The sequence below is a fragment of the Gavia stellata genome, chromosome 1 (assembly GCF_030936135.1).
Source record: "Gavia stellata isolate bGavSte3 chromosome 1, bGavSte3.hap2, whole genome shotgun sequence".
NCBI classification, from domain to species: domain Eukaryota; kingdom Metazoa; phylum Chordata; class Aves; order Gaviiformes; family Gaviidae; genus Gavia; species Gavia stellata.
In genome coordinates this window covers 120307471-120334160 of record NC_082594.1, presented here as the reverse complement: position 1 = coordinate 120334160, position 26690 = coordinate 120307471, and the positions used below count along the sequence as shown (strand labels likewise).

Genomic DNA, 26690 nt, shown 5'->3' with positions numbered 1-26690 from the left:
ATACTACCCCAGCTGAGGGGTAAGTCATCCGCAGAAAATATTATTAGCCACAATTTCAGATGGAAAGACATAGAGAGATGGTTATTAATAAGTTTAAGAGATCCTTACTAGCCAAGGCAGCTTGGTTTTAGGAAATGTTGAATCCCAGTGCATGTGTCTTGCTGAGATGAACTGGAAAGATTGTCTGTTAGTTACAGTCAGTTTCTAACTGCAGTATCATAAAGTTCCTTTTCATACACTTGTCAAATATGTCTGCCTCTGAATGCCTTTCCCCTTTCCGAAGCTGCAGTGTGAAAACTGAGCGGGTGTGATTCACTGCCAGGTGACAGGTTTGTGTCTCAGCAGCAGAGGTGGCTGAGCTTCAGCGAACACCACGGCACTGCTGCTGAGTGGAGTCTCGGTAACGCCACGTGCAGACGTGTGATAACGAGAAAGTAATGCATATGCACTAGCTCATCTAGAAAATCTCATCTGAAAAGAGAATTTGAGTTGGTTTACCTGAGAATAAATGCAACTTGGATGAAAACTCAGCTGCCATAGCGCTAGCTTAAAGCCAGCAAAGTTTTACTCTTCAATCGTGCAAAACGATCACTCCCATGTTCTCAGTTAAGTCTGGTTATATCTCATGCCAAGCATGTTCTTTACTCCAAAATTCAGTTGATTGAGCATGTGTCCTGACTAAAATCAATTATACAAGATGAATAATTAATTAGACAAGTCTATTATAACATGAAGTCCTCTGTCTCACAGGCCAAGATTCATAATAGAAGCTCAGCCTCTTAACAGTGTTTCCAGTACTGATTATGCCCTGTTGCTTTAGTTATATTACAGTCACTATGGCAGTAGTGTTCTATCCATGGGTCCCCGGAGGCGTGTGTGTACGTATGAGAAGGCAGAAAGGGGAACAGGAATGTAGGTATGTAATTGCAGTGGCTAGGAAAGTAAAGGGCATGGTAAGATCACCTGTGTGAAACAGAGAGTATGAGCGCAGATGATTCATGTGGCTGACATACGCCACTGACCTGTCTGGATGGAAATGTGGGCTTATGTGTTTCTTAGGCATTTTACTTTTCATTAGGTGAGCCGGAATTGCACATGAGCAGGCCTGGCCCAGCGTAGGCTTTTTTTAAAGGAAAATAGTAGTTGCCACATAAAACTCACAGAAAAATGAGATTTCTTCACTTTGTCTGTATTGAGGGACATGGGGTTGTTCTCATCTCAAGCTTCATAGTTAACTGCTGTCCTCTAGGCTCTGGTGGTCTTCCTTGGGGATCCTTTTCTGGGCACCTGTTCAGGTCTCCCTCTCCTGCTCTGTCTCCCCCTGAAATCCACTCCTCTCTCTTCCCTGGACCCCGTCCGCGTGTCTGTTCCTGTTTTTGGTTCCCGTTTGCTTGGGCTGATGTTTGTTGACATGAAATGGGGTAGGGAAGCAGATCCGTGGAGACAGCAGAATGAGGAACCCTGTGCAAGGAGCAGGACAGGGAACAGCCCGGGCAGGGAAATAGATGTTTGCCTCTTCCCTCAACCTGCCTGTGCACCTGGGCCGGTGCTGTGGTCTGGTCACCGGGCTCCGCTCTGGGCTTGCGTCCTCTGGCCCCCAGTGAGGACGTGGGATGTAGGGAGAACCAGGGAATGTTAGCACTTGCCTGGAGGTTGGAAAGATCCAAGCTGGCAGCACAGGGAATGGCTGTGGTGCAGGGAGCAAGGCTTTGGTGTGGAGCTTGGCTGCTGAGTTCCGAACCATCCTATGTTTCCGTCTGTCTGTGCTGACCCTTTTTCCTCCTGAGTCCACTGCCTCAACGGTGCAGGTAATGCAGGTGCAGCAGGACCTCGGTGGAGCAGCTCAGGCGAACTGAGGAACCAACATTGTCTGCTTGCCCTGTTTCTTTGGTTTTGGGAGCGCTCCTACAATTTACAGCCCTGGCCGCTCTCTTAGGGGGGAAGCAGCAGGAAACTTAGCAATGTAAGACAATGCCTTTTTCTTGGAGGTACAAGCTCCACTTCTCAAGTACTTTTAGCTGTAGCACTCCCTTCTGTGCTCTCCTCAGCACCTGTGAGCCTTATGAGCTAAAATGGGGCTCAGGCTATTGTGGGGATGTGGGGGAAAATATTGTAAGACAAGTAGGTGGAGAAGCAAGGCTTGGTTGTTGCTTGATCTAGCAATATGAAAAAGTTTGTGGTTTGCCAAAAGCAGTCCCCTCTCTAATAGATCTTTGGGGCCCAAGAGCTGGCAAATGAATAAACCTCACTCTATTCTAATTTGTTATGTCTTTATAAGGGAGCACGATTTTGGGGGGCAATAACTGGATAAAGTGAAACTAGGATGGTTGATGTGTTTTACTAAGAGCCCACTCATCCTGTCTAAGCTTGCAAGAGACTTGTGTGCTATGCAGGTTGCTCGGGAGGGAGTAACCAGTTACATGTCCCTCCCTTGCAAGAAGAGATTGCAATGAAGAGCAATAACGTGCTTTGCTGGCATTAACAGACCTTCAGCTCCACAGACTTCGCTATTTTCCTTCCATGTGGGCGTAACTGAGAGTAGTACGGCTTTGTTTCTGTTCTTTGGGCTTCCTGTGTGACTATACCTGTATAGCACATTTGGTGCAAAAATAGCAAGGGAAAGACAAGAAGTAGAAAATTATGTAATATAAATTGAAGGCCCTTGGACCATGTCTTGGGGAGACTGCACAGGTGCTGTACATCTCCCACGGAATGGGTCCCGAGCCTATTTGTTTCCTTTAGTGCACTGTCATGATTGTGTGGTTTCACTGCATAGTTTAACCCAGTACTGGCTCCTTACAGTCATGCGCTGAGCAGACAGGGTGAACCGTGCGACTGCTCTGCCCCCGCTGGTGTCCTGCCCCTTCAGTAAGATGCTACTCTCTAAATTTTGAAGGCCATCCACTGAGCCCTAACACAACTGACACTGGGTGTGACATCTCAAATGTGACATTATGTTTTTGAGAGTTGCACTAGATGATTGAGGTGAATATGTAGCACCTTAAGTGAAAGAAATAGCGCACAGTCCTTCCATCCACTGGCCAGTTTTACAGCCAGGGGACAGTGGAAATAACAACTTTTTTCTGTTCTTTCAAAAGGCTGTGAAAACTGAGCGATGCTGTACTTTATCTGAATGGGTTATCTGCACCTTAAAAGGCAGATGGTTTCAGTCAGCGCCTTTTGTTTCCCTGCTGCAAAAGGCAATCTTTCAATTTGTTAGCTTAAAAAAATGAACCTACTGCAGGCTCCTGTGCTTCACTTTTCTACGCTAACACGTTTGATGGTAAGGTGGTGAGGTACTTCCTGTTTATCTACAAAAATCTCATCTTCCAAATCAAACTTGGCTCTCTGGGGACCTCATTAAGCCAAGGTTCAGCCTTGCCATATGGGTGAAACAAACCCTGTTAAGATTTCACTAACCTTTGCATTTCTTGACGGTGCAATATTTCTCCCACGTGTGTTTGGTCCCATTCTAGGTCTCAGTTGCTGGTGCTTCATTCGGGGGCTGCTCTGAACAGACCTGCTGGTGCGTTCAGCTTGCTGGGGTGACAGAGGGAAAGCTCTACGTGCCCTGATGAATGCACCACAGAACTGGTTGGAAACTCAAACAGGTAAAGCGCCTGTCCCCAGCGCCCCTCCTCGCCTTCTTGAGGGTCTTTGGACTCTTCTCTATATGCATTATGGTACGGGCAGAGGATTGCAAAGCATCTTTGAGAACCATATTGTTTCACATGTACTTGTTCTCTGGAAGGTTGGCCTTTTTACCCTTTCCCTTCTGCCTGCAAGGCCTGTATCCGGGTCATGGGAAGCAATTAGAGAAGTTTCATGCCTTTTGTTCAAATCTATTTGGGTTCTCCATTGAATGGCTCTCCTTGTTTTTCAGTTTAAGACCATTGAGGTAGAATCTATTTCAGAGAAACATTTTTTTCTTATTCTGAAAGGTACTTGTAGTCTATGAAAATAATTGTACCTTTATCAGCTGAACAATAAAGGCAATTAAAGGTCTATTTCTGCGCCTATTCATACCTAACTTGCTCCAAGTTTCCCAGTCCTTCACCTAAAATGATTGGTCTCTAGCCATACAAGGATTGGGCCACTAAAACAAAAAGAGCAGACAGAGTTTTTCTAGAAGTCAGTTTTCTACAGTTTTTTTAATGAGGATTATCAATGATTTACTAGATTGATAGTTTATATATTTAAAAAACCACCCAAAAATATCAACATATCTAATGGCCTGAACTAACAACTTAGTGCAGAAACAATTACCATGGATTTTTCTCCACAGAGAATCCGTGACTTAGTTCAAAGGCGGGGGGGAGGTAGAGCACAAGTGTACCACAAGCATAATAAACCATCTAACTTACCAAAATAGCAGGGTGAATGCATATGTGCTTAACAGCTTTGGTGTTAGCTGGAATGATACCAAGATGAAATACGAAGGTAGAAGAGCCTTACTTTCTTCCATTAACTTGAATGCAAATCATCCGGTGTGTTACGTGTAGCCTGAGACCTAGTACATCCTTCCTTTTCAACTGTGGTGCAAATTTTTAACCAAGTTAAAGTCTCTCTGCTTGCTGCTGTAAACCTCTGATGAAAATATTGCTAAGAGTAATTTTTAAGAGCATTATTTTGCAAAAGCAGATGCACAGTATCCAAGCCAGAGCTGAATAAGTGGTGCAGAAGAAGGGCGTGAGTGTTCTTTTCAAACTTCAAATGGCATTTTGGTCTTTGCCTCCTTTTTATCTTCTTTCCCACAAACACGAGCATGAAACGTAATCATTTTTTTCTGCCAGTGTTGGGAGGAGAACTTAGCATGACGCAGTTAAACACAGTTATTTGTGAACAAAAAATTTTGATTTTGACAGGTCAGTCACTGCTCATCATTTGTTATTTCCATTGATTCATCATGGACAAAAGCAATATGCCATAACAGCTAACCGATCATCTCACCAAGAGAAAAACAGAGTGCACTGTATTTTAGTATTTTTTCAGACATTATTTGTGAGAATTCTTTGTAAAAGGAAAACAACCCTCTCCTTCTTCCCTGTTTTCCACAAAAAACAAACACACACTCACACACAGAGAAGTATTCACTTGATTTTGGTTAATAATAGCTTTAGACATTCATGGTGCTCAAAGAACTTTGCAAGGAGATAGAGTAAACTGAAACGAAATACTGAATACTTGGAAGGATTTTCTTAGAAACTCAGAGAAAAATTCTCCCACAAACGTTCTTAGCTTTTACCTGGGAGAAATTAACCTGACTCAGTATCACCCTCCTCACAGATTCAATTTACATGTTTTTATCCTAGGAAAACCTTCCCCTTCTCCCCTTTGTCTATATTCAAACCATAACCAAATCAAAGTTAGGCTAGAAGCAGAATCCTGAAAAAAAGAAAAATAAGAAAGCTGACTGGTTTTATTCCCCCATTTAAGAGACAAACACACTGTATAAATACACACCTACCAACACAGGCTGTGTTTTGAATTCTCCCCTGCATTACAGGGGAGCATCCCTAGGTTCTTCTTAACAAAAGGGAAGTATTCCTGAAAAAGAAAGGAACAACACCCTGGAGGGAAGATAGAACTGGGACTGCATGCAAAATGGTTGTCTGGAGAAGTCCTTGCCACATTTATTTATTTACATTTATGGAGGCATATTCTGTACATTCATTTTCTACAGTGAGTTCTCTTCTCTGGCACCTTTCTGCAGAAGCAGAATGATTTAGTGCAGCGTATGTGAGGACATCTGGGCTTTCAAGTAAAACTGGGATGGAAGGAATAACAGGATCATTGCGAGGTGCCTTACGTGCTGTCCTCTCAGCGCTCCAGGGACGGACATCGTTGTCATAAATTGTGTTGCCGTGCAAGGCCTGCAGTGGGCTAGCCATGGAGCAATAGTAAAGTGAGGAGCTTTCTTCTGAAGCTTGAGTTGTCCCAGCAGCATGGGATGGAGCAGCTGCTGGACTTCTGACCTGCCGAAAACAGAACAGGGTACAGCTCTGTGCATATCTGGTTGTTGCCTGTGCTCCTGCTAAATAAGAGGCGTGTAAGATTTTGTTCAATTTACTTTATCTCCTTAAAACTGTTTTTGAGCACAGATGAATTGAATTCACCTGGTCAGTGGATTTTATATCGATCTTGGAAATAAAGTTAGAAATAATTCTTGTATCTATTGCTTGTCTTTTCTCATTTCCCTTCCCAAATTCTCATGTCTTTTCTTGCAAGATGACAACTTAACTCAAAACTGATTCATCGTTTTGTGAGAGCTCTTCTATGCCGCTCAGTCAAGGCTTTCCCTTCTCAGTTTATGAAATCTTTCTTATTTTCACCTCCAAACCCCAGACTATCTTTTCCTCATTGCCCTCGTTCTCTTGCTTCTTATCCTCTTTGTGTTACTATTTTCCAAATAAATCTTTCTCCTTCTCCAAAAGCTGCAAATTCCTCTATAAATTCAATTCATCTCTCTCTAATGAAGTCCTCTTTTGACATCCCTATTTCTAGCCACTTAGAATATACTGCTTTTAAGGTTCTTGCCTCCAGCTTGCCCTTTGGGAGCTCTGCAACCTCTTTGGTGCCCTTTGATCCCCACCAACCCTACCCCTGTGATTGCTAGCTGTCGGCTCCAGTTGCATCTTTCGCATTCTGCCTTCTACCAATCTAATTTCTCTGGAACTGATTGCAAGACCTGTGTGAAATCATGCTAGCCACATGTGAAAGTATTTCTTTTCAATCATTTTCCTCGCTCTGTGGGTCATTTTTTGTCTTACATAGAGAGCCTGGAACAGATCAACAGAGGTGCTTTAGGTGCTTAAACTCTTACTGGAATGGTACTTACAAATTAATAACACTTTAACAGGAATTTAGATGCCTAAAGTACCTTTGTGGCTAAGACCCTCAGTTCCTTCCCTCAGCTCAGTCATGGTGATATCTCACACCAGGCAAGCCAAGCTGTCCAGGCACCAAGAGGGTCACCAAAACTGTCTCTGAGCCCGTGCCACGTTTTGCACTACAAAAAGATTTGTTCTTGGTACGTGGTTATGCAGGACATGGTCAGGTTTTGATGAGGGTAAAATTTAAACTTACCAGGCTCTCTTGTCTCTGTGGGGTTAATGGAGTTCTCTTTTGCTTTTCTGGGAAAAAGGAGAAAAAAAAAGATGTTTCAATAAATCAGCATTGAGAAGGTGCCTTTCTGCTTATGAAGGGAGTATTAATTACTATAGGACTCCTTGCCTTGTTGAATGGACCTCCAAGAATAAAAATCTATTTCCAAACTGGATTTGGGAATAGATATTCTGACAAAAGCTAACCAACACAGAACGATATATTTATAGAATAGGTTTCTGTGTTCCACAGAGCTCCTCTGAATAGGAGCAGAAAAATGCCTAGTGTACGCGTTTTCTCTGAGTTCAGTGAACTGGGTGAGGAGAAAAAGGCACTGAAAATCCTAAAGCCATTCTATGAGCAAACACATTGCATTTTATTGGAAGATGAAATAATTTTCTTTTCCTAAAATTAAAAAAATAATCTATGGAATTACAATAGGCAAATGCGAGATCACTTAAAAATTAAGATATGGGAGACTCCATTTTTGGTTTAGGACATGGCAGCTGTGTAAGAGTTCCTGTAAAGCAGGATAGATTAATACTGTAATTATTTGATAATTTAGAAGGAAAACTAGGAATGTAAAGTGTAACTCGATAGAGCTTGACTGCATTTGCATGTCTAAAACTCCTATTTATTTCTAACTTTATGATTTGCAAAACAAGAGAAAAATTTCCAATTATTATAAAATCTGAGATTTTTATTTGTTCTTACTTTAATTCCATCCCTCTGTCTCTGGAAGGGAACAATAAATGGGGCAAATTAAATTCTTGAAGATTCAGTATCCTACCTGGCACACTCAACAAGGACATCTCAGCAATCAGTTGGGGTAACTATTAGGGGATTTTCATAGAGCTTTGAATGTAGCTTCTGTGAAGCTGTGAAAAGGAGTGGAATCAAATGCATACCAGGCAAAGGTTAGATGGTAAAACTACTCACCACAGTACCTCCTTAGACACCAAAATATGGATACAACGATGAATGGACAACATAGACCCACGGATGTTGAAGCATAAATACTGTGCAATATCTTGTAGCTTCCAGATTCTTGGGACTCTTCTGAGATACTAGTGGTATCTAAAATTGCATTAACATGGATTAGCATAGAGAAATATTTGACTGGCTTTTTTTTTTTTTGCATTAGGTTTTTCTGATGCAACTGGCTTCTTAATGTAGTTAAACAGTTTTTAACTTGGTACAGCATGTCATCTCCATATAACCATCTCCATGGGCATTCTATGAAGTATGAAGATACTGGAAGGAAAAGTGCATGGGAAAGTGTGATCGATGAATGATGCATGGCAGACAGCTGGCAGAAGCACACAAAGGGTCAGAATTAGAGCAGTGCTCTGAATATCCAATGTATTTTTGCAATTGTAACTGTGAGCAATGACCAACCATGAGTAAAAACCTGTATGTTATGTTAAAGTGATGGTATGGCATGATTTCTAACACTTTGTAAGTATAAGCCATATATCGCTGGGGTATTAACGAGCATGTCAGAAGTGTAGCTTATACCACCAGGAGGTAATTTGATTGGCTTTGTCCCTTTTATGCTGTATGCTGGACAGTCATAGCCTTGAAAACTGTGACCCTTGGGAGAGACTGTATCTTGTTCAAGTGGGAAGAAAGCAACTGTAGTTAGGAAAAAGAGTTTAAATTTGTCTTGACTGCACAAAACCTTCTAACCAGAAATTTATAGCAATACAGATTAGTTCCTTTATCCTAAGAGGAAGTAAGAATTAGAACTTACTTTCTGGTGAAATCGTGATAATGTTTGTAGACTTTTCTGAAAGAGAAAAACAAGACAGGGAAATGAAACAGCAACCTGACATTTTGCACTGCAGTTGTGTTCTCTGCACCACATACTGAAGTCTTCACAAGGCTCCCCTTCAATCTGATGATGGAAGAGGGAACAAAATGCAATAAGCAGAGGGTAGGGTTTTTTGAGGGGAGGGGGAATGAGGTGTTGGTCTCCCACTGCCAACAGAGTATCTTCCAGACCTCTTTGGCATTCAAATAAATAGATCAGCAGAACACATACTTCAAAGGAAACTTTTATCATGAGCTGGGCATATACGCTGTCCGCTAGCACATTACAGCCATAAATTTTGATGCTGCTCCTTCTGCTGCAGCATTTCGTGTGGCAGTAAGCAAGGTTTTAAAGTTCATTAACTTACCAGAAAAGGAACTGGCAACAAAACAATCGTACACCTCAGCTGCCTGGGGTCAGTGGGACACTACAGCCACACAGAGCACTTTCTAGCTGCAGAGCAACATGGAGGAGGGCAGGAGCGGCTCATGATCCAGACTTGGCATCCCAACTGCCTGAGTTAATGTGAAGGCCTCACTTGCCCTTAACTCCTCAAGATCATTGTAATCTTTCCTGCTCTTGAACCTCTTGGTGTACAAAACAATATTTTCTCCCTCTTTGTTGCAAGACAGATCATTCTCAACAAGACGCTTTGATTGCTTTGTCCTCTTTACTGGCCTCATCGACTGCTACTACACATCCATTTGCATCCTGTCTAGTCCATGTCATGTATAATCAGGCTGTCCTCCCACAACCTTTTTGTGTTCTAATGGATAGGCTTTTCTTATCAAATAGTCTGTTAACGGCTGTTTGGTGTTGGCAGCTTTGCTTTACTCTTCTCGATCCTCCTGTTATTTCTTTATTTTGTTATTTCCTTTCCCCAGGACCAAGAGGCAGGATAGAAGCATGAAGAAGGTGGTAAGTATGACTACAACACTGCTACCGGACAAACATGTTGGGAGAAGCCATCGTCCAGCATGCATAAGCTTTTCTGTATGGGGCATCCTTCTGTTTAAAAGTTCTCTTTCATAATATAGGGGCCTCACCTTCAACAATAACCTTTATTCCATGGCTCTCGCTAGAAAAGGTGTCCACTATTGCTCGACAACGATAAATTCCACTGTCATTCTGATTAACTGAGAAGAACTCCAGAGTAAACATGTTGGACTCCCATTCTGCTTTGCTCTCCTTCAGCAGCACACATGTAGCCACCTCTATCTTGCACCACTGCATAACTGGCTTTTTCTTGCAGTAACGAACTGGACAGCCTATAATCAAAGAGTTCCCGAGATTAATTTTGTACTGGGAGTTTCTTTGAACTTGAATTTCAACTGGACAATAGGTGTCATCATGTCCTAGAAGAGAAGAAAAACATAACAAAAGTCATGGTGGTGGGGGTCTGCTGTATACTGCCCGTAACACTAATCATGTTTTTTTTTTCTATCTCATTACTTGAGACATCCTTTGTCTACTTGCAGGAGATCTGATCTCTACATGGGACAGTGATAGCAGATAACATCAAGACTATTGGTACTTTCATTTTTAGGAGGCTCGTTAAAATGCTCTTTCTCTCTCTGATATGATTTTTTCCCTTTTTTCTATACCTCAGTTAAGTTAGAAATGTAATAGTTTAGAAAGAAAATACGTAAAACATACATAGCAGGATTTCCTGTGTCATCCCTCTGACAGACCTTTTCTATTACTTTTAGATTTGCTTCAGATTATTGTTTACTTCACAATTCTTGTTGATTTACAGAAGTAAGGGCTTTTCTTTGGCAGAGATTTTTTATAATTGTAATAATAAAAATAATTATATTCAATGCAAATATACCTTATCTTTATTGTTTTATTTTTGTTGTGTTTTGTTAAACTCAGTGTTCAAGCTATGGTATGTCACCTTAACTCTGGGTCTTAGTATTGAATGTCCTGACCTTTTATTAAAGATTCATGTTTCCTGTGATGCTTTATTTTCCTGGCTAAGGAAAAGTAACAAAAACTATGTGATACCCACGTGCTCCCTACTTCCCTACCCTGTCTTACAGTACGGTGCTTGTGCACTGAAAAAAGTGATTGCTTGGAGGTCCCGAGAAAGAAATCATAAATATATCTGTATCTTCTGGTTGATAGAGGGGAGTAGAAAAAATGGTAAAGTATGTTGAATACAGGTTTTGTAGGGATGAGAAATGTGTAGGGGAGTAAAGAGCAGTGTGGGGAGCCGAGGGGTCTGTCTATCAGCAGCCAGTGCTGTTCCAAGGGACGGAGCATCTGGGACCCCAGGCAGCCAGCGCACATAACTGCGACACCAAATGCCTCACCTCCACCGTCAGCCAGGATTTCTTACAAACGTGATACAGCAATCCTTGTGAATACCTGGGTAGTATGTTCAAGAGCTTGGCATGGCCAGATTGAGTGTTTTCATTTATGACCTCTGGTTTGCAAGCCTTTTCTCTACAAATGTCAGACTACTCCATTATAGCAGAGCTAACACTTTGCCGCTGTTGATTTTTTGATTTACTCTCTTTAAGGTGACTTTGGGAACGGGCATCTAAAAATTAGGTGGCATTCATTTGCCTCTAAACCTAAGTCTTTAATATTGTTCTCATTTCGCCCTAACAAATGTGCCTGATCTTGCCTGATAATGAGGAAGACTGTAAGGCTGTTACTTGCAGCACTGCAAGAAATTGTGGTCACTGATACATCTCTGCCATGTGCAGTAGAGAAACTCATCTGCTCACAGGGCTTGGCATCCTGGGAAGTTTCTGCTTTGAAGGGTCCAAATCTGAAATTATCCTTGTATACCAACAGCTTTCTCTTAGTCAGGATGGCTTTAAATGAGAATTGAAGTGGGGTGAGTAGAGTTGCAAAAGCACCCGGGTAAGCAGCTTGGACAAGGACTTTAAAATTGGTCCTTGTGGAAGGGGCAAGTGGAGAAAATTCAGATAATTTGGATAGAGATGAGAAAATGAACAAGGAGGACAATAGCTCTGGGTGCAATGTGGCTTTACTAATGAAAATAGTCTGGATACAAAACAGGGGGAACTAGAAGCCTTAATTCATTCAATATCCCTAAGAAGAGATGGAAGGAGAGCAGCAGAATAAAAATAGTTGAGTTTGGCAAAGAAAGCTTTAGTAAGTTTGGAGACCTGGGAGATAAGAACTCATCAGATGTAAATGCAAAGGAAAAGGACATAACCAGAGTGGTGGTTCATCTAATAAATGATGAGAGTATAAATACTAAGCATCTACACTACAGCAGTGCGGTAAAAGACTGACTTGGCTAAATCATGAGCAAGCTTTTCACTGAGACAAGAAGGAAGCCTCCAAAAGCATAAAGAAGGTCAGGTTATTAAGGAGGGGCATAGCAGACCTGAGCAGCATTGGAAAAGTCACAGCAGAGAATGAAATGCACTTTGGAAAACACATCAAGTGGAAGTATATTGATTGTAAAACTAAGAAAATATTAGTTCACTAGTTAGTGGAGAGAGAAAGCTTTCAATAGATTACCAGCAGTAAATTAGATTTAACAGATAAATTAGAGAAATTGTTTGTCAAAAGGCAGGCTCAGTTCAAGAAGATATACGGGGGATGTGCGATAACCTTTGTGTTCTGCTAAGGACTGGTAGGTCTTGTCCAGTCTTTTGCACCACTCTTCAAGAAAGAAGGGGAGCAATGCTTGGAGTCTCTCCAAGTTGGAAAGAAGCCAGCAAATACCGTGAACATGATAAGAAGGCCAGAAAGGAAAGCTTAAAATTCTTGGGGTTGTTTCACTTGAAGAATAGCAATGAGAGGAAAGGACATAATAAAATGATGTAAAGACATAAAAGAAGAATGAAATAATATGTTTTTTCATGTTTCTGTTAGGTATGGGGAGAAATAATGGGCTAAAAGGGAAGTAAGGAAGGTTGATTACATAGTTTGAAAAACTTCCTAACTGTGAAAACAGTACTACTGGAACTGGTTTCCATGGAAGCTTGTAGAGTTTGAATCATTGGTGGCCCTGAGGACTAGCTTACACTGACATCTGTCAGGATAATCTAGCTGAATTTACCTTCTAACCTGTCGCTGTATGTAGTCATGTAGACGAGTTCATGGACAGCAGGTCCATAAACGGATACTGAAAGGACTTGGGAAAGATGTACATGCTGATGTCCCCAGTGCAACAGTTCCATTGCTGGGGGCACAGGAGAGGAATGGACTACAGAAGGTGGCCGTGCTCATGCGCTCTCCCTGAACAGCCTTTCTTCTTGCTCCTGCCAGAGACAGAGCACTGGTCTTAGGCAGTATGGCATTTCTTGTGTGGTCTCCACTGACACACAAGAAATGCTCATGATCCGCTTTCTGCCACAGCATTGCCTCAACAGTAGCTCCTGAATATAAATAAATATGTGGTGTACAGGAAGAGATATTCTCCCAGGGACCATCCATCTGGATGCGATGGCAATAGCAATATATTTAATGTATTTAATATAACATTTAATATGAATAAAATAATTAAAAGTCGTATTTCACATATTAAACATACATAATATATATATTTTTACTGCAATGCTTAGGATGTGGTAAATATATTGCAATAGCAACAGCTCTAACATGTAGAGCCTGGCCATGTTCGCAAGGTAGCATTTCGGTGTTAGGTCAGCATGCCCTGCCCAGTCAACTATTCCTTTTTCTGCTTCCCTGAATAGGATCATTCTGAAAGACATATTTAATTATGAAGAAGGATCACTTATCTTTCACTTAAACTCTTCCATCTCTGATTAAAAGAAAGCATGATTTGGTTTCAGGCAAGTAGGTCATATCTACTTTGGTCATACCGCAGTAGCAGCACATGGTTATCAATAGTCTGAAAATGGAAACTAAAAGCTCAAATTAGAAAGTAGAGGTTTCAATTATTTAAGCAATGATTGCCATGTCAGATAACGCTTCAGGAAGTATCTATAAAGCTCAGATTGTGCCCTGATAGCAGCCTTCTTTCTGACATAATCTTATGGAACAGGTATTTCCAGAAGGATGTGCAGGTCTCTGCAGAACAGATATTTTCTGATGTCCTTCAGCTAATTATTTTATCATATAGTTTTATCTTTTTCAAAATTCTCTTTTGGAAAAAAAACCGACAACACCACCAAACCCAAACACACACCTCACCCCAAACAAAACACAAAACTTTTCTAGCAGGTCCAAAAAGTCCAATTTCTCTCAAAGTTTTACAACAGATTTCAGTGCCACTCTCTCATTCAGCATCATTATTAACCAGGGAGAGGGGCAGGAATCATTGTACCTCTTTCATTCTTATCCTTTTCCAGTGCAGGGATGTCACTGCCCACTGTCACTTCTGGAAGAACGACCTTATCAGCATTGAGCAAATTTTGTACATCCAACAGCATTCACTGATGAACATTAGTTGTGTAGGTAGTTGGAAAGGAAAATGTCTTATCAATGTTAAACATTGCTCTAAAGAAATTATTGTCTTGCACTGGTCAGAGTAACCTAGAGCAATGCTCAGTGGCAGAACCTCCCAGAGAGAGGGAACAGGGGCAACACTGGGTGCACAGAAAGTTCTGAATTACCCTGCAGCCACATCCTGAGTGGGAATATATAAATTTCCTAAGCAGAAGCCTTACTGAGGTCTGGGTGTACTTCTAGAGCAGTTTTTGTGCAGCCCTTTCTCTGTAGGTGAAATGCATATGCCATTCAAATGTTATATGCTTGCACTGATATCACGAGAAACTTCCCTCCATACAACTTCCTGCACTACTACTAATTAAGTCATAAGGAGCTATTCCACTGCTAACAAAGGATTTGCTTGGTTACAATTTGTTTTTTTAAAAAAAGTTCCACTGGCATTGATGTTACTTGTAATACTTTTGCTCATATAGTATGTATTTAAGAGAGTTCAAATAAAATGTGCTAGTACGTCTCTCAGTCAGGTGAGCTTGAATAGTGTTTCTCTTTTTTTTTTTTTCCAAGTGCCTATGCCAACACGTACCACAGTTTTGCTCCTTCATCTTCTGCTGTTATCACTCACTTTTGTTGGTAATCATTCACTTACTTACTAGTATAATTCCAATATAATCAGGTTAAATTATATTTCCAGAACAAAATTCCCTGCCATGTAGTGGGCCTGACTCCAACACCCTTCCTTTCTCCAAAAGGTTATCTATGGAACATGCCACTGAGCTTCGGGAATGGCACGTGGGAAAACTTGTGCTGCAGTTGCTACCCAGCCCAATAGTGTCACTGCCTGCCCACGATCCCTGGGCAGTAGAGCCCTGACCCGCAGAGGCGCTTTCAGATAGAAGCTTGCATAACACCAGTCTGCACGTACCTGTTGGCACTTAGCCTTCATTTCTGGCTGCTGATGCAGGTGAAAGTGTTTGGCAGCCTGCTGTCAATTAACCCTAGTGTATAAAACCTCTTCCTCTTGTGCTTTAAAATAAGTAGAGGTTGAGAGTACTGGGTTTCACTTGGTCTTCCATTTCCTCTAGTTTATAGTGCCCACCTCCTTTTTTTTTTTTTTTTTTTCTTTCTTTCAGTATAGCTATAGACTTGGTAGAATAAATTTAGCTTACTGAAAATTGATTTAATTTGCTTAGTTATCATTTGTGGATCCCTTGGAAGAAGCCTGTGGGTGCCAGGTAAAAACTACTATTTTATTCAGTCACTTTTTTTTAATTATTTTTTTTCTCCTGTCAGTCAAATAGACCAATCTTTTGAACTTCCTAACCAGGAGCTATACAAGCTACTGCTTGCACTACTGTGCGTATGAGAATTTGTAGACTGTCTCCAGAGCCTGCAAAAGGATCTTCCTTTCCGAGGCTTAAAGCATTTGGACTTCAGGCTGCCTTTGAATTTTTTTTTTAATTGTTACAAAACAATGCTTGGAGCGTGAAAAATACTCACAATTGCTTTTGTATGTTTCTGTGACTTGTTAATGACTGATGGCTGAATGACCTGGGCTTTAGGTTTTCAACTTTTTGCTAGGAAGAAAACTAGTCCTTGGTAAATGTTATTAGTCATCAATTTGGGGACCTTCTAGAACAATATAATCAGAAGAGATGAGTGAATAAGAGTTAAACATTTTTCTCAGGCTTTGGGAAATTCTTAGTTTGAATTATCTTGAACTTCAGTAACTAAAAATCTGAGCTAAAGAAAGCCTTTTCCTATAATCCAGCCTTTTTTCTCTAGTAATTAAGTGTGGGAATTCATCATGAAATCTCTAATTAACCTTTCATCTCTCCCAAATTGCACCTCACTTGGCAAGAAACTTTAAGTGGATAAAAAGCTGTGGAGAAAATCCTTTTAAAAACCAAACGACTTGGAATCTTTTTTATACAGAATAAAATATTTAAGGCAAACTTTTAAAATACCTTTCACAGATTTCCTGTAAAGGCCATTTGGCAGGAACAGGTGTCAGTGAAGATTTGGGATTAAATAACAATATAAACTATAACATCCTAGAGGATGAGGGATATCTTTTTTTTTTAACACGAAAAAAAATCAGCACAGTTGATAATGAGAGAACCTTTTCTGTCATTGGTTGTCATTAGAAAGACAAACATGAAATAAACTTCAATTAATGAATGAGCACAAACAGCGCGGTGTACTTTTCCTGTGACAGTGTATCTTAACTTTTTTCTATCTGCTGCCTCCTGTGGCTTATGAGAAGTCAATGGTAGAGACACTGTCTGCCAATTATATTCTACATGTGCAAGCGCTTTCCAAGATAAATTTAATTACCCTTTCTTTATGAGATGAGACCTGAGACCAGTTACAAGGTCTTATACTGAGTCTTAAATTTTCAATGTCACATATATGGGTGGTCACGGTGAATATCTGAATGTGCAGTTTTCAAGAGAGTAAAAGAATCTGTAACATATGGAAGCTTTATATATCAGCTTCAAACCTACACTCCTTGGTAAGATTCAGATTGACTAAAAGCGCTTTTCTTTTAGATCACTTGAGTGTGTTCCTGAACAGGCTGCAGCAAGCCAGGCTCCATTGCACCAAGAATTAATTTGCACGGGTAAGGAAAATCTTCTGTACGGTGTACTGCCAGGGTAAGGATTTCAAGTGAAAGCGTGCAGTCCATAACTTGTACAATAGGGAAATATCCATGACAATACTTACTTTTATAAAAAACAATCTTTATTTTTTTCTTATTCTTATGTTCTAGAAACCATAGTCATGACGTGACTCATTAAGCAAACAAAAGAGGTTTATTGGCTTTCCATTTACCTAACTCAACCCATTAGTAAAAAATAATAGCTAAAAACTGAGCCTTCTAATCTTCAAATTATAAATGGTGTCATTCACACCTGGTCATCTAAGAACTCAGAACAACTCTAGTAAATTAGGACCTATTAACTGAAATTTCTGAGGCATTCATTTTCAAAAGTATTTATCTTTACTTTGTTTTCCCCTCTCTCCTCCCTTTAAAAAAAAAAAAAAAGGAACAAGGGATGGGATAGAATACAGGTCATACATATCATTCCCTGAGGCAGATAATGGCTGAGGTATAAAATGTCAATTATTCACAAAAAATAAATGTCTACAGTTAGTTTTGAATCTTATGCTTGGGTCTGTCTGTGAACGCAGCAAAGCACTAGTAATGGTTTTAACTCGGGACGTTCTGGGAAGTTTCTGGTTAGGGCCATAGCACAAATACTACACCAGAAAGTGCACTGATTTGTTGGGGTTTCACAGTTAACATTGAGATCTTCATGGCTTTGTTAATTTTAACAACAAAAAAGGAAACGGGCTGTGAGAAAACTCATGGAAAAATATGCTCCCTTCTTGAATTAGGTAAGGTGTGTTTAGAAAAAGAAGCACTTCACAAGATATATTAAGTGATACCTGGATAGGTCTTTTTCAGACTTCTCCCAGCTTCAGAGAAGGCTTTTCTAGAACGATGCAAAATGTTATTTTAGTCATTTTACATATTGATATCACAATTTGGATTTTTTTGAAGAACGTCATTTTGCTAATAGAAATTTAATTTTAGTCCTTTTCACTTATTTTTTCCCATGTCATCTTAAAGATACAGTAATGTACTTTTCCTATTTACTTGGTGTTCAGTGAAGTATTTTCTGGGTTTCTTGTTGGGTTTCTGTGTTTTTTTTTTTATTCTGGCAACAGTAGTATTTGTAAAGCTGACCCGCTTGCTGAGGTAGCTGATGGAGAATTGCATCATTTTTTAACTATTCCTCGATGAAAGCTGTGTAAGTGTGGAAAACATGCCTTTGTATTTTGATGACTGAAACTTGAAGATGGAATGTTTCTGTTTAGCTGAACGTTAGCATGTGCAGGCTATCCCACGAGAAGGTCTAACAGCAAGGTGTTATTGAGCCGAGAGCCTGCCCACCATTAGCGGTGTGTGTTACTGGCTGGGGCTTCTTGGAGCGAGGGGAGGTTTGCTGGGTTTTATTTACGCTGGGATGAAATTCTTCACTTACTTTGTGTATGCCGTCCAGACAGCAGCAACCACTCTTTGTGAGACTGGATAGGAACAACCTGTTCTTTGGCGTTACAAGGGAGACGGGGTCTAACTGGTCTAAAACTACTGGCGTGAGGGGAGAGAAAGTCTTTCTGTTGGTGACTTACGAGAAACAAGCTTACTTCTCATTCCCTAATTTAGAAAAGAGTTGCTGGTTATTGACTTTGTATATGAAATCTGAGTGGTCAACTTAGTTTCTCTTAGGAGTAAGGGAAACTTTGGATAGATTTACAACATGCAAAGCTTAAATAAGTTGGCTTCAATTTTCAGCTTACTTCTAACCAAAATAAAAACCAAATAAGCTTGGAAAACTTAGGGCTAAAATGTAAATACATTAAAAAATATTTACATCAGGGCTCCGCAGAGACTGACTTTAAAAAATTTTCTCTCTATAATGCTCCTATGAACATGATTCTAATATTTGTAGTAATATAGGTGTGTAGAAAGAAATAGTATTGTTCCCAGAGGACCCCAAGTCGTTTTGATGTAGATCAAAGAATAAAGCCTAGTAAAATAAATCCTGTGTAAACAAGATTCGTGCAATAAGCAGCATAACAGAAATCACATTCTGTTTTAAAAACAGTATCTAGAACCCTAGCAGATGAGTATGGAGGGTTCATCCATGTGTTAATGAACTATGTTGGACAATGCAGAGAGGTGATTGTGTGAGGGACTAATAACCTAGACAGACTTCATGAAGTGAACAGAAACAGTAGTTGACTCTCAGAAGAAAAGAAGATACTCCAGTTTAGGGTATGAAGGAGGGTATCAGCTCTAGATACACCCCCTTCAGAAAGCATGTTAGTTTATTCATTTGAAAATCAAATGTGAAGCAGTTCAGTAGCATCCTCGAGCTCAGATCACACTCTGATTAAGAAACAGCTGCATCTAGCTGACCTGGTAATTCATGTCCCTGAAGCTAAAATTTGGGTTTCCCTTCCCGGGCAGATGCTCTGAATGCTTGTTTAACCTTTCCTATTAGTATTAATAATGAGTTTTACTCATAAAAACAAGGAGTGTGGAAAAACGGTATAGTTTTGCAGAGTTAGTCACGCATGTCAACTAAGCTTCGCATAGCCAATTCAATTTGTTTGTGTAATTTTAGCAGTGCCTTATAAAAAATGTTATTTTGACCAATTTATCAGTTGATATATCTGAAGTGTGTCAACAGCAGCTGAGCGCATCCATTGCAGCAGTTATTACCCTTTCTGTGTGACTGCCTTCCTTTCAATACTAACACTTACGTCTCCTGTGTGATATGAGCAGGAAAGAGCTTGAAACAAAATAATCTCATTAAGCAAAATAAAGTAAAAATAGTATTAGGAGTATACTGGACACAGTGTAGTCCTCACATTAGTCCAAATTAGGAGAACCTCTCTATTTAAAAACTGTGGAGAGTCAAAGTTGAAAGTGCGATGAAAATTAGATGGGGCTAAGCTAAATAATTGAAGGTACACTTACCTGGTAAGGATAATTTGACTGCAAACTGGATCTAGTTCAGAGCTAGTAGGACTGCCAGATTTCAAGCAGAGGCTTGAATGCTGCCAAACCCCTTGAAAGCAGAGCCTTTGGCCACAAAGCAAGATGTATTTGGTCCCCAAGAGCTAGAGTTCTGGTCTAGACACTTACTGAATATTTCTCAATTATTATCATTATCATCCTCTTCAATCAAATTAAGAGTCTCTGTTATGGTATTAAAATAAGACACAGATTATCTCCGAGGTACACTAAGCGCTGCTCTGGTTTCTGTTCTACCCCCGCAATGTTTAATAGCTACAGACAGGTTGAATTATAAGACTACATCTTACCATAAACTTGATAGTTGCTCTGAGCCAGCATTAGTAGAAGGATGTACAGTAATATCTTTTTTACCAACATGACTGGAGGAGCCTTCATTCTCTGGGCATGGTAGAGAGAAGAGGTTCTCACGGGTTTAAAAAGGGCAGTTCAGGTGGCCTCTTGCATCCTGTTCGGTTTACCCGGGGTGTATGTCTGAGCTGATTCCCTCTTCTAGTTCTTCTGCCAAGAGTGTGCAGAAAGGGGTGGGGAAGCAACGTATCTGCAAAAATCTGGCAGGTTACACAGTTGTCTCTCTTTGTGTGGTTGAAACGTGAACTGCTTGATCATTTCACATCATCTGAGAACTCTGCAATTCAAGGCGAAATATCTTTCACCCTTCTCTGGCTCCCCTTACAGTGTAACAAACATAGCTGCAGATTTGTTTTTTTGAAGATGCTCCTTCAGTTGAGGTTTTGATTTTATAAGCAGCGATATGGCAGAGAGAAGGGATGCACAAAAGTATTTTAAACTTGTTCAGTCCTTGTGTATTACTCTAATTCAACATTAACAAATTAAGAAGCTGAACAAATTCACTATTCACAAACTGGTAGATGTCAGAAAAAAGTCTGAATAGTCTTAATTTGCGTTAGATTAATTTACAATAATCTACACTATGAGAGATGATTGCTCGTACTACTTAGTCTTAGCATCCTCATAGCATAAGGCCAAATAATTTAAGTTTGGATTTTGTGGGTTCTTCTTCAGCATGCCCTCAACACCTTTTTCCCCTAAATATTTCTAAAACACTGAACCATTTAGCTGCACCTTCCCAAAACATTCTATCAATGCAGAGTTTCTTCATAAAGTTAGAAGCAAACTAAGGTCAAACAGGAACTTTCTGTATAGCAATTATCACTTCTGCTTATAATGCAAATACAACCACCACAAATAGAAACCAGGGAAGAAATTAAAGCAGTTATGAAATCCTGTCTTAAAATGGGGAGGTTTAAACGTGACATTAGGAAACATTTCTTTACCAAGAAGGTAGTCAAACACTCGAACAGGCTTCCTAGAGAAGTGGTCGATGCCCCAAGCCTGTCAGTATTTGAGGCATTTGGACAATGCCCTTAATAACATGCTAAACATGTTAAAACTTGCTAGCATGTTAAAACTTGTGGTCAGACAGTTGGACTGGATGATCGTTGTAGGTGCCTTCCAACTGAACTAGTCTGTTCTAAATATTTCAAGCTTTCTAGACAAAATATATGCATATTACATTCTAACAAAAATCTAAATTACCAGGATTTTTTCCAAGTAATATTCTGAAGAAAATCATTGAACAGCTTTCCAAAATTTCATGGTTGGAAGTGTCTGGCTAAGTACGTGATGATGAGGAGAATCATACTGGTGTTTGAGAGAAACTGAAATAGCCTTACAAAAATTACAATCCAGCCTAAATGCAAATATTTGCGAAAGAAAACTCTTTGAGTATAACTGCACACACAGCATGCTTCCACTTGAGACAAAATACTGGTACCGCAGGTTGCATTTCTGTATAGCGAAGACATCTAGTGGCGACATCTGTAGCTAGCTCAGATAGTAAAATTGGTCATTAAGGGATGCCTTTCCTGCCAGTGTAATTTCTGCTTGTGTTAATGTTGAGCTACCTGAAGTTTATGCTAGGTGTGTATCATTAGTAATTGGTATTTAATCTCTGTATTCTTACTAGAACTGTTTTGGGCTGAGTCCTTTGCTACTGACTGAAGCTTTTTAATGAGACAAGGTTTTATCTGCTCTCTACGGTATTTTGAGGTTGGCTTTCTAGGTGGATAATTCCTCGTTGGTAACGTTGTGGAAGTATTCTGAACTGTAAGACAGGCACTGTCGTACATTAGCCTTTCGGGAGAGGTGAGGTGGGTCGGAGTGGCAGGAAGGAGCACGTATTTCCTGTACCACATACTGTATGCGGCTTGTGAGGATTCTTTACTTTGTCTTTTCAACGGTAAATATCTTGGACACTCATCTATGTTTTTGGAGCCCTTTTCTTAAAAGGGCTTTGGCAAACGTGACTTCTACTATCACTGCTGACACTTCATTATTTCCTTTATCTCCTTTCTGCTTAAAAGTAGGGTTGTGGGGTTTTTTGGTGGGTTTTTTTGAGAATTTGCTTGAAGATGGCAAAGAATCTGAATTTTTCATCTTTTCTTGTGAAGACTTTATTACTTCCTTGAGACATTCCTGGGACCTTTTTTTTTTGGTGATATTATTAAGTTATAAATGAGATCTTTTAGATCTCCAAATGGTAATTCATATTCTAATTTTTTGAGAAAAATCTGTCCCTAATTTGAGACACTAAATTATTCTACTTTTGCTTTAAAAGCAAATCTATCTAAGGATGGTAAATACTAACTAAATATAAAATAACTATTTACCAAAGAAAGGAATGAGCATTCTAACCTAAAACTGCATAACTAGGAGAGGGAGGAGCATAGGCATTTAATTCAAGATGAGATATCGTTTGAAGGTGGCAGAAAAAGATGTCACTAGATGGCACTGATTTCCACTATCTGCAGTAACTCAGTAATTTCTTTGCTATATGCAAATCAGACCTCAGCTGAATCCTAACATACCAAGCATTTAAGGAACTAAGAGAATTCTGTGCAATTCAAACACAACAATTAGCGCAGTTCTGTGTGTATTGGATACTATTTTCAGGAAGAGGCTCGAAAATACGGAGTAAAATTAGGATAAACACCTGAGGATTGCTATTAATAGAAACTTTCTTCACTTGATTCCATCCGCTTTGTCATGTCTGCTGCTTCTTTACTGAATGCGAGCGGGGAAAAAACCCTACTATATAACATTCTTTTTGTTCCACTTCAGTTTTTCTTCTGACAAGACAAGGTTGTACTTTGGGGTTGCATTTTCCCAGTTTGCAGGTGGTTAGGCATTGGCCTCCAACCTCATAGAGAGATACGGCACTTAGTGAGCTCCAGTAAGTCTGCTGAAAATGACCTTCATTACACTACATGAAGAAGCTTTAGTATCTTCAAGGAACAAGAATAATTTAGAGTCTCCCATCCTGCTCCTTGCCTGTCGCTAGTGAGCACGCAGCTTGCAGGAGTACGTGCTGCCACATGAGTTACAGTTGGCCCCTGCAGCCTCTTCCCATGTCTTGCTACTGTAGCTCCCTGTTGAAGGAGGGAGCAGCTACTTCATTTCCATGCAAGTTCTTTCCTTTTTCCACAGTATGAGATTCTCTGCATCTCCCTGCTTCTTCCGAAGCAATTTCAGTTTAATGAGATGAGCTAAGCTTTGTTACATCAATAAACACATCTCGCACCAGGTTCTAAAACGCAGACTGAGCATAAGCCTGGATGCTCTCACAAGGGGTGTCAGTTCATTCAATAAAGTCAGTTAAGAATCTGCTCAGGGTTTTGCTGTATACAAAACACTTCATTAAGTGTAAGCATGGGTATTCTAGTCATTGGATTCATCTTATGGTAATGACAGGCTCCAGAAGTAAGGGGAGGGAGGAAGCAATTTAAAGCTAATTACAAAAGAATTAAGGTAAGGAGGTCTCATTTGTCGCAGTGAAATCTACTACTGAGTTTGGGAGCTATTCTGTATACTGAAGGACAGATAAAAAAACACTTGAGGCAAACCAATATGCAAAACCCCCCTAAGAACCTCTAAAGCTCCTAATTCTTTTTCCTCCAGCTTTGAACAGAACTGCTGAATGATACCCTCTCTCCACTGCATTGCTGTAAGCTACTCTATTAGTTAGGAGTAAAATGGAGGATTTCCTTATTTTCCTCAGGGACATAATAGTTCTTACTGAACAGGAGGATCAGGTAGGAGGAAAAAGTAAAAGTATCCACTGAAAGGCAGTAGAAACTTCCTAATGAATGCATACTCTTATTTTAGTGTGTTCATGGAGCACAAATAATATGAGAATACTGGTCACTTCACTGCACTTAAATAGTCCTCTCCTTTTACTTCCCTTTCTTGTGCACTACTAGACAGGAGAAGACACAGAGAGAGCTAAGTACTTAGATACATCTAAAACATGAATAAATTTAAATTGCTTGTGCTTGTTTGGCTCAGCTGAACACAGGTTTTGCATACCTACTGAAAACAGTCATCTTCCTCGTGTCCTTCGCCAGGTCTAGCAGAAATCTTCTAGCAAAATGTATTCTGCTGCACGACTAATCTTCAAATGTTTCTGGCTTCTGAAACCTAAATTGAGCATGGAGTTGAGAGACTCAAAAGCTAAACTCAAAGGGACTGAAATAGCTATTCAGCAATTGTTTATCATATCTATTTTATACGTAGTTTTCTATTTTATACAATAAAACTGTATTAAGTATACTTAATACATAACGTTTAGCTTCAGGGGCAACACTGGTCTTGAGGCTGCCCTCTGTCAAGCCTGAGTGACAGTTGCAGTAGCTCTCTGTATCCTACCTCAGAGCCTGCACCTTGTGCTTTTACTTCACATGTGCTGTCTGCTTTTGAGTATGAAAGAGGTGGCCTCTACCACCAGAAGACCCACAAATTCCAAACCCCTTGTAGAAAGAGAAAGGTGGTGGGGTGGGCAAAAAAAAAATCCCTACCCGATTTAAGCAGAACCGCCACAGATTGTCCATCCTCCAGTCTCTGCTGTCCAGCCTATGTAGATGATAAATGTTAAACCTAATTATCAGTATAAATGTGGCCTAAAAGCAGTTATGTACACTTCATCCTACTGCATCTTGGATATGGGTTAAACAGCATGATTCACTTAGGAATGTAAAATGTCATCGTAAGAATCTAGCATGGCCTAATTACTAAACTTTGAATATATACTTCACCTGATTCTGCATCAGCTTCCACACAAATCCTTACTGATATGTTGATTTTGCAAGCATACAGATGCTGTTTCAAAGAGGAATTGTCCACATGTCACAAATCCTGATTTAGGATCCTGCCGACTATGCCAATTTGTCATGAATGAGTGCAATGCACCTCACTCAAAAGACAGAAGCAGCAATATGTTTTATTGAGGTAATGTGGTGTTGTAAAAGTGTGACTTAACAAAGTTCAATGGCAAGGTTCACTCTATTAATGACTGCATGGAAGAAACGTACAAAGGAGAACTGAGTTACACTCGAGTTAGAATGATTCGCAGAGAGACCGGAGGCGCAAAGGGTAAGGAAGACCCTCCCGTTGAGTCACGAGGTTCAGAGTGGACCCCCTTGCTTTCTAAACTCCTGATGGAGCTTAGGTGCAGCTAGGTCCAGTCTTGGTCTCAGACTTGGACAATGGTTTATGTCTAAATGATTATATATGCAAAGTTTATGTAATGTTTCATTAGCATCAATTCAGCATGCAATCAGTCACCAAGGCAAAATCAAAGTTACTGTACTACAGGGTTATGCGTGATATTGGTCGCTCTCCAAAGATCTGCTGTTGGTAAAAGGTCTCTCTGCCTTGAGGAGCAACCTTGAGAGGTGTCCCAGCTCAAGGGGAGATCACTGCCATGCAGCCACGCTGCCTAGCATGGAGAGCTCAAAGAAAGCTCACTTAGGTTGCTGTATTTATGGGATGGCTGGTTGGCTTGTAGTCAAATTACATGCGATGGAAAAGGTATGCTTGAGACTCCTTGTACCCACAACTTTCTTTGTTCCTTGATTAATTGGAAAAGCCACCTGCTATTCATGGGTTAATCGCGTGATCAGTGTTCCAAGCTCATATGCATCGATGCTCACTGTGTCACTCTGCTCCTTTGTGGGTTTTCAGAGAACAGATAGAAACCAGAGGCATTCACGGCCCGGCTATGGCGCAGTCCTTTACCTCTTCCGGAGCCTGCACCAAACCACCACCAGCCTGGTTAAGGGGTCGAGAGCACCCGTCACACCACAAGAGAAAACTTTACCAAAGGGTATGTTTATTTCTATTCTGCTTTTCCATTTAGTATAAAGGCAACAAAAAGCAACTTGATCTTAATGTGCTGTGACCTGAAAATGACTGAAAAAGAGAAAGTAATGATTAATAAATTCATGAGTGAAGAGGTTGCACGAGTTCATCACTGATCCATCATGAGATGTCAAACAAGACAAGAATTCAGTAAAAGGAACATGTAACCAATCAAACCTACACTTGATAATTCTGATGGGCTGATGTTATTTGCTCAGTTTTCATGAAGTCCCTAAGGGAGACAAAGATCAAACTGTGACCTTTTTGCAGATAGTTTGGAAAGACCTGATTCTTCCACATTGCAGAAGCCCTTCTTGAAAAGACCTGAAGCATTAGGCAGCTGCAAGATCCTATATCTACAAGTTGTTTACTGCAATGTTGAAATGCATAACAATTATTCGGTTGGTGTTCACTTGCAACAGAAGGCATAACTAGAGAATTTCTGTCACCATGAAGAAAGTCACATACTTGACAGGAAACAGGGGTTCTGTATAACCAGTCCTGAAACGGACTTCAGTGTGATTGCACAGATACATCAACAAG

General features: G+C 40.2%; 1 protein-coding gene across 1 annotated transcript; it reads right to left on the bottom strand.

Moving 5' to 3' along the window:
- Positions 1-5570: 5570 nt before the first annotated feature.
- BTLA (B and T lymphocyte associated) lies at positions 5571-20306 on the bottom strand. The gene is made up of 6 exons (XM_009821445.2): positions 20219-20306; positions 9964-10272; positions 8858-8893; positions 8044-8181; positions 7087-7133; positions 5571-5975 (listed from the first exon to the last, which is right to left on the bottom strand). Exons 1-6 carry the CDS (start codon positions 20304-20306, stop codon positions 5634-5636), a joined length of 960 nt encoding a protein of 319 aa, XP_009819747.2. The 3' UTR covers positions 5571-5633.
- Positions 20307-26690: the final 6384 nt, after the last annotated feature.